The sequence below is a fragment of the Branchiostoma floridae genome, chromosome 10 (assembly GCF_000003815.2).
Source record: "Branchiostoma floridae strain S238N-H82 chromosome 10, Bfl_VNyyK, whole genome shotgun sequence".
Lineage (NCBI taxonomy): Eukaryota > Metazoa > Chordata > Leptocardii > Amphioxiformes > Branchiostomatidae > Branchiostoma > Branchiostoma floridae.
The window spans coordinates 5,947,881-5,964,574 of NC_049988.1; the positions used below are offsets into that span (position 1 = coordinate 5,947,881).

The 16,694-nt window shown below is 43.4% G+C and overlaps 1 protein-coding gene across 4 annotated transcripts in view; it reads left to right on the plus strand.

Moving 5' to 3' along the window:
* Positions 1-1,295: 1,295 nt before the first annotated feature.
* Positions 1,296-16,694, plus strand: part of LOC118425169 (ribosomal RNA-processing protein 7 homolog A-like) — a 22,750-nt gene continuing 7,351 nt past the window's right edge. For all 4 annotated transcript variants that reach the window (XM_035834000.1, XM_035834002.1, XM_035833999.1 and 1 more), the window contains exons 1-2: positions 1,296-1,643; positions 13,152-13,425. In XM_035834000.1, coding sequence (XP_035689893.1) covers positions 1,390-1,643; positions 13,152-13,425 — 528 coding nt within the window. In that variant the 5' untranslated portion in view covers positions 1,296-1,389. The remainder of the gene's footprint in view (positions 1,644-13,151; positions 13,426-16,694) is intronic.

Genomic DNA, 16,694 nt, shown 5'->3' on the forward strand with positions numbered 1-16,694 from the left:
TGAAGATTTTGTTATGCAGAATTTTTGGTGTTTCTACAAAAAATCTGCTATAAGAATCCATACAATTCAACTTATTATTCATCTATTTGTTAGTATGCATCTAAGTAGGAAGTGCATGCGACCTTAAGGCGTTTTCAGTGTGACCTGGGGCAAGGCCAAAAAAAGTGACCAAAAAAAGAGTGAACTTTTTGTACATATCTTGCTCCTCAAGTATGCCGAGTGTAGAGAAAACTGCGTATTTTATTTTTAAACTCTTGTCTCATCCATATATTCTATCATCCATATATTCTATCACTTCACAAATAGACATTGTTGTTGCGAAACACTGTGGTAAGAAGCTGTGTAAACATACCCAAACACAACTATGTATCCTTAAACTGTCACAGGTTTACTTCCTTCAAATGTGCTATTACAAAAATAAAGGTCAACAGAACGAACAGATTCCAATCTGTCCTAGGTGTCACATTGTTATAGCAAACTAACTTTTATATTTGTTTTAAGGAGGTAAATTCCTTCTCGAGTTTCAGATGATAGTGTCATAAACTGCATAACTTTCCTTCGTGTGGTTTATCAGCGCTCTGTGAAATCAAGTTTAAAAACACACATACACGCACGCACATACATGTACATAAACACACGAGGGCGCACACACACATGCAAAAACACACACGCACATTCACGCGCACACACAAATTCACACACCTGCTCACAAACGCAAACACACACGCACTTACTGACACACATGCACACACACACACACACACACACACACACACACACACACACACATACATACAAGTATGATTATGTATATCATTAATGCTTTACTTTGCATGCAATTAGCCCTCGGGCATGAATTTGCAATAAAGATTATCATTATTATTAATGATAATGAACTACGGTAAAACCATCATTTGCAAACGTACAAAGCCTTTATTTTCATTTCATTCTACTTTGTCACATTTCTGCCCTTAGCTTCCTTTTTGTCCAAGTTTGCTCTCACTATCTTTGATTGTACATTTCTTTGTGGAACCAAAATCAGGCAATTGCCAACAGGTGGTTGGAGTGATGCCTTATGCAAGAGCGCCACCTACTGATTCTTACAGAAGTGCATATGAAGCAAGGTGTAAATACTGATGCCATCCAAACGATCATGTACATTTTAGATGTGACACATTGACTGCAAATGATATTTTAAAAACTAAATAAAATATTTATTCATTGTTTCTTAAATTGTAATATTAAACATATATCATTCTAATTCTTCTCTTCTTGATTTGAGCGAAAATACTTTGCATGCGGTGTGGTGACCTTTGACATCCACATGTGCGTGCACGAACAAATTTCTGTCGGTTTTTGTGTTAAAATTCCTTCCCTAAAACCGCCAAAATGAAGAAAACAAATGCTTCCGATACATCAGAAGGACCCGATTCCTTTGTGCAGCTGTGCCAGGAGTTTTCGGTGAGCGGTTTTACCGCCGTGCCGGTGAAATTCAGCTCCGGGTGCCAGTCGTGCCAGCTTCTGTACTTGAAGCCGCACCAAGTCCGTGGGACAGACGACATCAGACCGGCAGGAAGAACTCTGTTTGTACTAAACGTACCGCCTTACTGTACCAAGGACTGTCTACACAGACTCTTCTCAAGGTAAGAACTGTTTGTACTAAACGTGCCGCCTTACTGTACCAAGGACTGTCTACACAGACTCTTCTCAAGGTAAGAACTCTTTGTACTAAACGTAGTCCGCCTTACTGTACCAAGGACTGTCTACACAGGCTCTTCTCAAGGTAAGAACTGTTTGTACTAAACGTACCACCTTACTGTACCAAGGACTGTCTACACAGACTCTTCTCAAGGTAAGAACTGTTTGTACTAAACGTGCCGCCTTACTGTACCAAGGACTGTCTACACAGGCTCTTCTCAAGGTAAGAACTGTTTGTACTAAACGTACCACCTTACTGTACCAAGGACTGTCTACACAGACTCTTCTCAAGGTAAGAACTGTTTGTACTAAACGTGCCGCCTTACTGTACCAAGGACTGTCTACACAGGCTCTTTTCAAGGTAAGAACTGTTTGTACTAAACGTGCCGCCTTACTGTACCAAGGACTGTCTACACAGGCTCTTCTCAAGGTAAGAACTGTTTGTACTAAACGTGCCACCTTACTGTACCAAGGACTGTCTACACAGGCTCTTCTCAAGGTAAGAACTGTTTGTACTAAACATACCGCCTTACTGTACCAAGGACTGTCTACACAGGCTCTTCTCAAGGTAAGAACTGTTTGTACTAAACGTACCGCCTTACTGTACCAAGGACTGTCTACACAGGCTCTTCTCAAGGTAAGAACTGTTTGTACTAAATGTGCCGCCTTACTGTACCAAGGACTGTCTACACAGGCTCTTCTCAAGGTAAGAACTGTTTGTACTAAACGTGCCGCCGGGTGTTCGGAATTACCGGTCCGGTCTGTTTGGGGGGCGGAAAAACCGGTCCGATCTGTTATGCGTGTATCAACGCCCCCAGGCAGGAAATAGCAGAATTGCAATTTGTATGGTGTGTTCCCGTATATCACAACATGGAGCGCATTAACGCTAATGAGGTGATGATGAGCCGCGTGTCCTCACCGTAAGAACTGATTAGCGCCTTGATTTTACAACAGTATGAATAGTAAGAATGCCGGTATCCTTCCAGTGACAGTAGTAAATCAACGCATCAACGTAAGACCGGCTCCGGTCGGTGCGGTCTTTCATGTTGCTAGCGGAGTGCGTTCTCATCCGTACAAAATTCTTCTCTTTTTTGGTGCGAAAATGTAATCCCTAACACTTGTTTCATAATGAGAGAACTGTAGGTTGGAATGATTGGATTGTGTATTAATAATATCCATCAGAAGTTTTCTGCATTCAAAGCGGCGCACATTAGGTCGTTGACCCCGAAATACGCAGCGGGCATGGATATGTGTGCGATGTTTCTTGACATATCATATTCTCTGTATAAATGACAGATTTTACCGAGATTGATATTGATTGTTGTCTTGCACTTGTCGCTAAAGACGAATATTTTGTTTTGATGACAATCCCTTGTAATCACCTGCGAAAACTCGGACGCCGACGGGAAAGACGCCCGTGTAGTTTTTAGAGCCGAAACAGTCATGGGTGACCCTAATATATTCGAACTTAACCAAGCCACAGCGCTAAATAGACATCGTAATTTGTATGTTGGAAATAGATTTGACAGGAATTGACCAAAGGTGGGCTTTCAATGTTTCGGCAGTCTCGTGTCGGCCAGCTGAACGCGTGGGAAAATGTTGAAACAAGAGTGACAGTCCGGGGGTGCCTGGCGTCTTACACGGAGCGCCGCGAGTCTGTGACTGTCGCAGACTCGTGCTGATTTCGTTACACATCGAGTGCGTAGAATATAAAAATGATAATAATACTATAGAGAATCGTAAATACAGTGGTTCGTTCTTTGTTGATGTAACGTCCTTGGTTCTTTGGAGCTCTTGGCTTGATTCATTTCCAAAAGTAAATAGCACTTGTATTTTAATTCAATTGCAAATCCCATCCACAGACCGACAATGCCACAGCCTGGCTGTTACTATGGTTGTGATTGTGATTGGCAGTTGTGCGGTTTCCTCTGTAATGATATCCCTAACCTACTTAGCATATCGGTACCCTTTGATCAGGCCGACAGAACTCCACAAACTGCCGAGGGATAGCTTTTCAGGATCGTGTAGAACTTCCCACATTACGTTAGAAATCGGAGACTAATATACCCATTACAAATGTCTCACTGAGTATAACCTTTTTTCTTTGCAAGTGGAAATATAAGATTTGCCTGAGTTGGTTATTTATCATATACATGTACAAGGTGAAATTGTAAAACCATATTATGCCCGGTCATAACTTATATTTCTATAGATAAGCTGATGCTCCTTTGTTAGGAATTGATTGATATCATAGCTACTTTTCTAGAGGCGGACTTTTCGGATATTTTTTTCTTCTTTGAAATTTAATATACATTGTATAATACACTATACAATTTACATTGTATAATGTAACCATATGCCCATGTATTTCTAGTTAAGATGATGGTCCTTGTTTAATTAGTTATTGATATCACAACTACTTTACGAGACGATACAAAACTATGTTTTCATTCGACGACTTTGCTTGAAATGATGATGCTGGTCGTCGAGGGTGCCGAGGGGCCCAACAAGACCTACCTGTTCCTGACGGAGCTCTTGGGACGGAACATCGCTGACGGCCGCTCCTGATCGTCGGATAGTCGACCGACGAAATCAATACAGGGCATTCATGTGTTTTTAATGTATTTTTTGATCGTATTTGTCTGTTCAATGTTGAGTTGGCGTACGTAACTAACTAACCGTACCTGTTCAAACTTGTGAAGTCGTAACTAACATTACACTTACTTCTATGTATTAATTTAAGACATACTATTATTAGGTAGCTACATTTATAAGTCAGAATAAAGGGATTCGGGGTTCCATCCCTTGCACACTGCTGATCGTCGGGGGTGCAGCTCCGCCAACAAGACCTAGCCTCTACCAGGCTCCGCGGATCGGTAGTTTAATTGTAGAAAATGGACAAATAGAGTCAATGGTACGCTAGGGGAGTCAGCCGGCCAGAGGAATGGCCTGGAATACAGTTAACCTTGCAGCGATCCTAGATTCTGATGTCCTGGTTTAACAACTGACACCGACATGAGGCAATAACTATCATGACCTCTTGATTTCAAAATCTTGATATAAAAAAAATAGCATTACAGAAGTTCATCGTCCAAATATTTCAAAAATTTTGTATTTCCGATTCATACTACAAGAAATGTCGAGAGGGGGTTGTATGAATGAGCCCCAAAACAACAACAAAAAACAGCATATAATCTTCCGATTGTAATAAATATCGCTGTTAACAGTCGTGGCGATCTACCCCCATTTTAAACATTGTTTATTGATTTTATAATCTACAACTACACTGCAGTTGCGAACTTTCCAAAATTATTGGTGAGAAACTTTTAAATCTCCTTTAATTTGGAGAATACACATGTACACTACAGGACATCTTAAAACGTTTAAAACCTGGAAGGTAAGTTCATACGAGAGCTTTCCATCATCATTGTGCAGCTGCCAGATCGACCATCATCTATTCCAAATGTGGAAATACGGTAGGTACATCGCTAAATGTAAGAAGAAACTCCATGCCTTAGTCATCTTAAGTCGCGGTGGCACCACATACCAGTATAAATCGCAACTGAATATGTCTAACAATTTGTGCACGCCTGTTGAACTTAACGATGTGGGTTCACGGTACATGTTATTCCAAAATATCTAAAAGATATTCATCGGTACTAAATATCGCTATGAAATAAAGTAAACCAAGAAACAAAATCAAACACTGTGGAAAAACAAGCTCCGTGCTGATAGTTGTATTAATATGTGCATGGCCGTTCTTTGAAAGTGTGCCGTCAAAGCAATGCGATTAACCTCCTTGGTCAAACTCAAAGAAGCCGCGCCCGCCCGCATGTGTCAATCAAATTGGGCGGCGCGGCGGGAGGGCCCGGGTCAAACCCATTTTTGCTACAATTCTACCGGTATCTGAACATCTACTAAACATATTCACCCGCACAAAATATCTATTGGTTTCTATTTCAATAATGTAGGTCCCATATTTCCGCTCAAAACCACAAAGTTTGACAACATTCCTCACTTTCTGAACCCCACACAAAACCCGTATACAAGGCCGTGACGTCGTAGTATTTACGGCGTGTACATGTCGACAGCTCGTGTCATACCATTGAGAAAAGTGCCTATAAACTCTATAGTGTATATAAGATCTTTGGTCATATCTAATAGAAAGCGTAGTACGTAGTAGTTCTAAAATACATGGTTGCACCATTCCAGATAGGTATTTACCGTGCACAGATATTCCTATCAAAATTCGAAGGTGGCTTTCTGATCGCGCGCTGACCAGTGCATGTTCCCGATCTTGATCACGCCCAGCGGCAATATCAAAGTTGCCGGTGACTTGTGTTGTCCGGTAACGTTAGATTTTCTGCGAACATGTACAGGCGATTTATATTGACGTTGCAACGGTTGCATTTATCTCAGTATTGTTTAAATACACATATTTTTGTTTGAAGAAATATTTCCAAGAAAACATGGTGATGAGGATTGCCCTTTCGTGTTAGGAAAATAGCAAAACATCGGCTAGCGATTTTACTTTAAAAAAAAAAACACAGTCTAGTTACGTTGCGCACGTGGTAGAACCCCGCCCTTCCGGACAAACGCTGTTAAATTTCTGCCGTAAATCAGGCTGTTTGATTGATAATTAATGGTGTTTCATGAATATTCCGTGTAACGTTACACGGTATTCAAAGCATACATGAATATTCTGAATATTACCGACCGCTCTTCACGTGATACCGTTCCGTAAATACGGCCGTAATTACGATCGGATTTATGGCGTGTGCACGATTACGCTAAGCGTAATCTACGGTAACGTTAGTGTTCAAAAGTGTCGGTTTTACTGCTTTGAGTGTTGTTGGCAGTAGGTTCCGTTCAGCGTATCGGGCATGGCAAACTCTCCACCAGTGCAATGTTTATGTTAACCGTCGCCAATCGATCTGACGTAAACAGTGACATTAGCATGCGGACCCCATGCATCCAATCAATGCGCTTCATGTTGTGATATACGGGAACACAGCATACCAATTTTTTTTTATTTTTTTTTATTGGTATACATATAAGACAAGACACAGTGGTAAATGCACTCTAGCAAAGCTAATTTTAACATTACCACTAGGACATTTGAAAATAAAATAAACAAAGGACAAAACAATGTGAGATCAAATAAAAACAGTAGTACAGCAGTGGGGTGACGGATCCAACAAATAAATATATATATACATACAAGATTTAAAGGAAAATGTCAATCAGTTTGAAAACGGTTGGTCTGGAGTATGTATGTCTGTGTAAGCTGCATGATATGGTTATTTGTTACTGTTGGTAAAGTGGGTGAACCCTTGAGTAAAAGTTGAGTTAAGCCTGGGTCAGACGTAGTTTTCAAATCAAGGGTTAAAAGGTCTTGAAGATTGCAGAGAAGGGTTGTTCTAAGATGGTTGTAGTTTGGGCAGTACAATAAATAATGGACAACGCTTTTGCATCGGGAGCCACAGCTACAAGAAGGACTATCGACTAGATTACGTGTGAATAAGCTAAAGTTCAAACTACAGGTCCCGATGCGGAGGCGTGTGAGTAAAACGCAGGCGTACCTGGGGCCATGTCTAAAATGTGTGTTAGGGGAAGGGCGAACCAATTTTATTAAGTAGTTTTTGAATGTTGAAGGATTTAATGACCGAACAGCTAAGTCAAGATCATTCCAGTGATGTGTAGCATACGGAATAAAGGACCTTTGGTAACGAGTGGTGGTACAAGCGGGTGACTGTAAGTTGTGTTTGTTGCGAAGGTCGTAGGGAGTAAGGGCAGAAACTTCAGGAGTGATCAACTCCTGAAGTTACTGGCGTGTTTGACCATGAACAATTTTATGAAACATTGTCAATGAGTGAATATAGCGACGGTCAGACAGCTTTTCCCACCCAAGTTCAGAAAGGAGTGACAAATATGAGGATCCTCTCACAGCACCTGATACTGTGAGTGAGCACTCATATTGTACTCTTTCTATACGTCGGGAGTCCGATGTAGTGCAGCCATGCCATACTATGTCGGCGTATTCAAGAAGAGGACGAATGAAGGACTTGTAGATAACTTCGAGTACATGTCGTGGCAATTTAAATTTAAGTTTGTTAAGTGTGGACACACGTTTTGATACTTTGGCAATCATGTGTGTAATATGTTTTTCCCAAGACATGGTGGACGTGAGAAAAACACCAATGTGCTTGTGGTCTTTTACAGATTGAATGACACAGTTATCAAGAAAAAGGGGAGGATGGCAAGGGGGATTGATTTTCCTGGAAAAACACATTTCCTCAGTTTTTAAAGGATTCAGTATCATAAGCCATGTGGAAGCCCAACATGATATCTTACTAAGATCAGAATTTAGACTTGACGCAGTTTCGGTTGGGCTATCCACTATATCTATTAAAGAACTATCATCTGCAAAGAGAAACGGGCAAGATGATAAATCGTCCACCATATCATTGATGTAAACAAGAAATAAGAGGGGGCCTAATACAGAACCCTGTGGTACGCCTGCGCGAATATTACCCCAATCTGAGTGCTGGCCATCTATAACTACTCTTTGTACACGATCAGAAAGATAGCTGTGGAACCAATTTAGGACCGGACCCTCGACCCCATTTCTTTGAAGCTTGAAAATGATGCCCTTATGCCAAACTTTGTCAAATGCACGTGAAAAATCTAAATAAACCGCTCGGACCTCTCTATTAGAGTCAAGAGCTTCAAGAATTTTGTCAGTTACACAAACAAGTTGGCCAACTGTAGAATCTCCACGGATAAATCCAGACTGGAGAGAATATAATAAGTTTTGGGACATCAGGTGGTTGTACAAGTGTTTAAATACAATCTTTTCAAGGATTTTAGACAAACAGGGGAGTAGGGATACAGGTCGGTAATTCGACACATCCTCGGGGTCCCCCTTTTTGAAAATTGGTACCACATTTGCTCTTTTCCAGGATTCAGGGAAGACTCCGTGATTTAGAGACAAGTTAAAAACATATGCAATTTTGTCAGAGATATAGGGACATATGGATTTAAGAAAACGATTGTCTACATTATCATAGCCACATGCTTTAGATACTTCTAAATCTGAGACATAAAGTTCTATCTCAGCAGCTGATGTAACACACTGTGTAAGACGAGCACTAGTAAGGAAATCAAGGGGTGGAAGTCTAGCACTGGAGTCATCCACTGAGGCCTGAGAAGAGAAATACAAATTAAACATAGTTGCCTTTTCTCTTGAATCGGTTATAAAACAGTTGCCAGACTTAAGCGGTGGAATAGTAGAATTAACTTTACTTTGGTAGAAATGTTTCACAATGTGCCACCACTTTTTGTTGGATGAGGGGGGACTAGTTAAGGAAGCAACCAGGCGGTTGTGATAATTAGACTTGGCTAGTGATAACTGATGGACAAGTTTATTTCTAATAAGACGGTATGAAGACCAATGAATAGGGCTGTTCGTTAACTTGGCTTTCTTATGCAACTTGTCTCTCTGGTGCATTAAGCGTCTAATGTCAGGTGAAATCCAAGGTTTGTCACGAGGTCTAACGAGAATGTCCTTATGAGGCACACATTTAATTTTGGCTTCCAAAATCAGTTCCATCAACTTCTTGCTAGCTTCTTCAACAGTATCACAATAGAAAACTTCATGCCATATTGGCTCAGACGAGAAGAGTGCCAGCAAGCTGTGATCGGTTTTGGAATAATCCCAGATGGTACGGACATAAGGACGAGGGGGCCTGAGTGACAAGTTAATAGTAGCGACAATAGGGCTATGGTGGCATCCGGAGAGGGGAGATAACACAGAGGTAGATTTGATAAGTTTTTTCTCGTTGATGAATAGAAGGTCAATCAGGGAGGGAGACCGTGACAAATTGCACGTTGGCTCCTTTATCACCTGTGTGAGATTTAACATTTTAAAAGCTTGCAATAGTTTTGTGCTGACCGAAGTGATTGGGTCATGGACCCACCATGCCTCGTGTTTGGCATTAAAGTCACCTGTGATAATGATGCCATCGTGTTGAGAGGATTCAGCTGTGAATACTGAGTCACTAAACAAGTCAACAAATTCATCAACAGTTTTGGAATCCTGGCCAGGTGGCCGGTAGTAGACAGAAAAGAGTAAACGGCTGCGTCCTACAAAGAGTTCAAGCCAAATGCATTCAACAGACGGTGATTCCAGATCTAAGCGTCGCTTGTACGCTATCTGGTCAGATATGTAAATGAGGACACCGCCACCATGCCTATTTCTGTCACGACGGACTGGCAACTGAAAACCGTCAAGAGAAATTGCAAAAGAATCAACAGAATCTCCCAACCAAGTTTCTGATACAGCAATAACATCGAGGTTGAGTCTAACAGCTAGAGCAGATAGTTCGTCCATCTTAGTGCCAGCTACTAGGCTATTGACATTTAGATGCATAACGTTAAACTGTTTACGGCAAACTGGCCCTGGATTGGGATGGACGTCTCCCGCTACTAAAATTACTACAAAAGATATGAAAACAGTAGTGTAGGATAGGAAGATATCTAGATTCAGAGTAAGTCTAAATCTTTCCTTAGAAATTAGGCGTGAATGTGCAGAAAACAAACCAATGACTGCCCTGTACATATCAAGACCTATGAAAGCGGCCTCGCGCACCCTCTCTGCAATCTATTCAGAAGTATTGACCCGTCAATAAATGAATTAGACTTACCCATTGCTGTACACATAGAAGAACACGATCTCACAAGATAACCATACAATAAAATAACACAAGTAAACGATGGCAGAGACATTTCAGTCAATGACTTGGAATAGTCAGTTGTCAGTGCCGCTGAGTAGATTACGCTGAACGGAAGATGTCCAGATCAGCTTGCTTGAAGATCATTTGTCTCTCCCCGTTCAAAGTCTTCACAAAAATCTTTCCGTCATATGACCATGACTGGTTTAGGTGATTTGACTTGACTAGTGACCGAGCCTCTTTCAGAAGCTGCATGTTTCCCTTTGTGAGGTTGTCGTTGATGTACACTTTGTCTTTCCTGAGAACATCTCTGGCGTCGACCTTGGTCTTGGCGCGCATAACGGCGGACTTCTGACGGTAGGAGACAAACTTTACGATGACAGGACGTGGTTTACCGTCGGTGCGCGGCTTGCCAAGGCGATGGGACCTGTCGATGTGTTGGTTGTTGATAGGCGGGTCACATTTCAGCTTGTTGTTGACGAGCTCCATGACGACATTATCCGTGCCCTCCTCCACAGGTGGTTCTGGAATTCCAGAGATGACGATGCAATTACGCCTGGAATACTGCTCTAGGTCGTTGTATTTTGCTTCAAGGTTGTTGTAGGCTTCTTGGAGTGAGGTACACTTCCTTTCCTGCTGTACTAGCTGGTCCTGCAACTTCTTCAGCTCATCCTGGATGGATGAGCGCACAGACTCCTTCACTGCGCTGACGATGGTAGGCACAATGGTGGCAAGAACATCGCTCTGTTTGAGAGCAGTAACCAGAGCAGCCTCAATAGTTGCTTTGATACGAGCGTCTATGAGGTTGGGGATCACCTCCTCCTTTTCTTTAACTGTCAGGCCCATCACGGTGCTCACACAGGTTTCGTGGGGTGACACAAACGGAGTTTAACTATGAAAAACACGCGGCACTGGAGAGACGCCACTTACATGCGTCCGTAGGTGGCGGCCATCTTGAATATCATACCAATTGCAATTCTGCTATTTCCTGCCAGGGGGCGTTGATACACGCATAACAGATCGGACCGGTTTTTCCGCCCCCCAAACAGACCGGACCGGTAATTCCGCGGTCCGGACCGGACCGGTAATTCCGAACACCCCGTGCCGCCTTACTGTACCAAGGACTGTCTACACAGACTCTTCTCAAGGTAAGAACTGTTTGTACTAAACGTGCCACCTTACTGTACCAAGGACTGTCTACACAGTCTCTTCTCAAGGTAAGAACTGTTTGTACTAAACGTGCCGCCTTACTGTACCAAGAACTGTCTACACAGACTCTTCTCAAGGTAAGAACTGTTTGTACTAAACGTACTGCCTTACTGTACCAAGGACTGTCTACACAGGCTCTTCTCAAGGTAAGAACTGTTTGTACTAAATGTACCACCATACTGTACCAAGGACTGTCTACACAGGCTCTTCTCAAGGTATGAACTGTTTGTACTAAACGTACCGCCTTACTGTACCAAGAACTGTCTACACAGACTCTTCTCAAGGTAAGAACTGTTTGTACTAAACGTACCGCCTTACTGTACCAAGGACTGTCTACACAGGCTCTTCTCAAGGTATGAACTGTTTGTACTAAACGTACCGCCTTACTGTACCAAGGACTGTCTACACAGACTCTTCTCAAGGTAAGAACTGTTTGTACTAAACGTACCGCCTTACTGTACCAAGGACTGTCTACACAGACTCTTCTCAAGGTAAGAACTGTTTGTACTAAACGTACCGCCTTACTGTACCAAGGACTTTCTACACAGACTCTTCTCAAGGTAAGAACTGTTTGTACTAAATGTGCCGCCTAACTGTACCAAGGACTGTCTACACAGGCTCTTCTCAAGGTAAGAACTGTTTGTACTAAACGTGCCGCCTTACTGTACCAAGGACTGTCTACACAGGCTCTTCTCAAGGTAAGAACTGTTTGTACTAAACGTGCCGCCTTACTGTACCAAGGACTGTCTACACAGGCTCTTCTCAAGGTAAGAACTGTTTGTACTAAACGTGCCGCCTTACTGTACCAAGGACTGTCTACACAGGCTCTTCTCAAGGTAAGAACTGTTTGTACACGTGCCGCCTTACTGTACCAAGGACTGTCTACACAGGCTCTTCTCAAGGTAAGAACTGTTTGTACTAAACGTACCGCCTTACTGTACCAAGGACTGTCTACACAGGCTCTTCTCAAGGTAAGAACTGTTTGTACTAAATGTGTCGCCTTACTGTACCAAGGACTGTCTACACAGACTCTTCTCAAGGTATGAACTGTTTGTACTAAACGTGCCGCCTTACTGTACCAAGGACTGTCTACACAGGCTCTTCTCAAGGTAATGAACGTAATCTGTTCAGAAACTATTGTTATATGTACTGTATATTCATGGGACCTGCCATGCAATCAAGGCAGAAAATAATGGGGAGGGGGGCAGGGATGCATGTAATTTCCCCTCTCAAGCGTCAGAGATTGATGCAGGGTATTAGTAATCATATCATTACAGACTTATTTGATTGTTTCTAATGTAAAGTCTGAGATGCCTTTGAAAGACTGTAATAGACTTTCTGTAACTGTAAACAACCTTTAACTTAGCAAAAAATAAGACATTTACAATTCAGGCACATGAATTTTTAATGTACTTGCCCGATAGAACAAGTGAATTCTGAAGACCTTGCCCAACCCTATGTGAATGGGACCATGGTTAAAATCTAACAAATGCCAATCTTTTACGTTTGCAGATGTGGGAAGGTGGAGGCCGTCAATTTCTGCAAGCGCCCGGGAGGACAGATCTACACAGACGACCCGAGCACGTTCTTCCCAACATCGCAGGAAATCCGAACATTTAAAGTCGCGTATGTCGTGTTTGAGAAGCCTTCGGGTATGAAGAAAGCTGCGGGGCTGAAGCTGTCTGAACCGTTCGTGTTGTCAACCAGAGAACAGCCTGTTGTCACCGGTATGAAGAAATGGTGTCAGAAGTACACACAGGACAGGCCTGATGTGGGACAGTTACAGGTAGGGTATAAAGAAATGGTGCCAGAAGTACACACAGGACAGGCCTGATGTGGAACAGTTACAGGTAGGGTATGAAGAAATGGTGCCAGAAGTACACAGGACAGGCCTGATGTGACAGAGTTACAGGTAGGGTATGAAGAAATGGTGCCAGAAGTACACACAGGACAGGCCTGATGTGGAACAGTTACAGGTAGGGTATGAAGAAATGGTGCCAGAAGTACACAGGACAGGCCTGATGTGACAGAGTTACAGGTAGGGTATGAAGAAATGGTGTCAGAAGTACACACAGGACAGGCCTGATGTGGAACAGTTACAGGTAGGGTATGAAGAAATGGCGTCCAGAAGTACACACAGTGACCTAGGCCTGATTGTCATGCAGATGTTACAGGTAGGGTATGAAGAAATGGTGTCAGAAGTACACACAGGACAGGCCTGATGTGGAACAGTTACAGGTAGGGTATGAAGAAATGGCGCCAGAAGTACACACAGGACAGGCCTGATGTCGCAGAGTTACAGGTAGGGTATGAAGAAATGGTGTCAGAAGTACACACAGGACAGGCCTGATTTGGAACAGTTACAGGTAGGGTATGAAGAAATGGCGCCAGAAGTACACACAGGACAGGCCTGATGTCGCAGAGTTACAGGTAGGGTATGAAGAAATGGTGTCAGAAGTACACACAGGACAGGCCTGATGTGGAACAGTTACAGGTAGGGTATGAAGAAATGGTGTCAGAAGTACACACAGGACAGGCCTGATGTGGGACAGTTACAGGTAGGGCATGAAGAAATGGTGTCAGAAGTACACACAGGACAGGCCTGATGTGGAACAGTTACAGGTAGGGTATGAAGAAATGGTGTCAGAAGTACACACAGGACAGGCCTGATGTGGAACAGTTACAGGTAGGGTATGAAGAAATGGTGTCAGAAGTACACACAGGACAGGCCTGATGTGGAACAGTTACAGGTAGGGCATGAAGAAATGGTGCCAGAAGTACACACAGGACAGGCCTGATGTGGAACAGTTACAGGTAGGGTATGAAGAAATGGTGTCAGAAGTACACACAGGACAGGCCTGATGTGGAACAGTTACAGGTAGGGTATAAAGAAATGGTGTCAGAAGTACACACCGGACAGGCCGGATGTGGAACAGTTACAGGTAGGGTATGAAGAAATGGTGCCAGAAGTACACAGGACAGGCCTGATGTGGAACAGTTACAGGTAGGGTATGAAGAAATGGTGCCAGAAGTACACACAGGACAGGCCTGATGTGGAACAGTTACAGGTAGGGTATGAAGAAATGGTGTCAGAAGTACACACAGGACAGGCCTGATGTGGGACAGTTACAGGTAGGGCATGAAGAAATGGTGTCAGAAGTACACACAGGACAGGCCTGATGTGGAACAGTTACAGGTAGGGTATGAAGAAATGGCGCCAGAAGTACACACAGGACAGGCCTGATGTGGCAGAGTTACAGGTAGGGTATGAAGAAATGGTGTCAGAAGTACACACAGGACAGGCCTGATGTGGAACAGTTACAGGTAGGGTATGAAGAAATGGCGCCAGAAGTACACACAGGACAGGCCTGATGTCGCAGAGTTACAGGTAGGGTATGAAGAAATGGTGTCAGAAGTACACACAGGACAGGCCTGATGTGGAACAGTTACAGGTAGGGTATGAAGAAATGGTGTCAGAAGTACACACAGGACAGGCCTGATGTGGGACAGTTACAGGTAGGGTATGAAGAAATGGTGTCAGAAGTACACACAGGACAGGCCTGATGTGGAACAGTTACAGGTAGGGTATGAAGAAATGGCGCCAGAAGTACACACAGGACAGGCCTGATGTCACAGAGTTACAGGTAGGGTATGAAGAAATGGTGTCAGAAGTACACACAGGACAGGCCTGATGTGGAACAGTTACAGGTAGGGTATGAAGAAATGGTGTCAGAAGTACACACAGGACAGGCCTGATGTGGAACAGTTACAGGTAGGGTATGAAGAAATGGTGTCAGAAGTACACACAGGACAGGCCTGATGTGGGACAGTTACAGGTAGGGTATGAAGAAATGGTGTCAGAAGTACACACAGGACAGGCCTGATGTGGAACAGTTACAGGTAGGGCATGAAGAAATGGTGCCAGAAGTACACACAGGACAGGCCTGATGTGGAACAGTTACAGGTAGGGTATGAAGAAATGGTGCCAGAAGTACACACAGGACAGGCCTGATGTGGAACAGTTACAGGTAGGGTATGAAGAAATGGTGCCAGAAGTACACACAGGACAGGCCTGATGTGGAACAGTTACAGGTAGGGTATGAAGAAATGGTGCCAGAAGTACACACAGGACAGGCCTGATGTGGGACAGTTACAGGTAGGGTATGAAGAAATGGTGTCAGAAGTACACACAGGACAGGCCTGATGTGGGACAGTTACAGGTAGGGTATGAAGAAATGGTGTCAGAAGTACACACAGGACAGGCCTGATGTGGAACAGTTACAGGTAGGGTATGAAGAAATGGCGCCAGAAGTACACACAGGACAGGCCTGATGTCGCAGAGTTACAGTTAGGGTATGAAGAAATGGTGTCAGAAGTACACACAGGACAGGCCTGATGTCACAGAGTTACAGGTAGGGTATGAAGAAATGGTGCCAGAAGTACACACAGGACAGGCCTGATGTGGAACAGTTACAGGTAGGGTATGAAGAAATGATGTCAGAAGTACACACAGGATAGGCCTGATGTGGAACAGTTACAGGTAGGGTATGAAGAAATGATGCCAGAAGTACACACAGGACAGGCCTGATGTGGAACAGTTACAGGTAGGGTATGAAGAAATGGTGCCAGAAGTACACACAGGACAGGCCTGATGTGGAACAGTTACAGGTAGGGTATGAAGAAATGATGTCAGAAGTACACACAGGACAGGCCTGATGTGGAACAGTTACAGGTGAGGTAGGGTATGAAGAAATGGTGTCAGAAGTACACACAGGACAGGCCTGATGTGGGACAGTTACAGGTGAGGTAGGGTATGAAGAAATGGTGTCAGAAGTACACACAGGACAGGCCGGATGTGGAACAGTTACAGGTAGGGTATGAAGAAATGGTGTCAGAAGTACACACAGGACAGGCCTGATGTGGGACAGTTACAGGTAGGGTATGAAGAAATGGTGTCAGAAGTACACACAGGACAGGCCTGATTTGGGACAGTTACAGGTAGGGTATGAAGAAATGGTGTCAGAAGTACACACAGGACAGGCCGGATGTGGAACA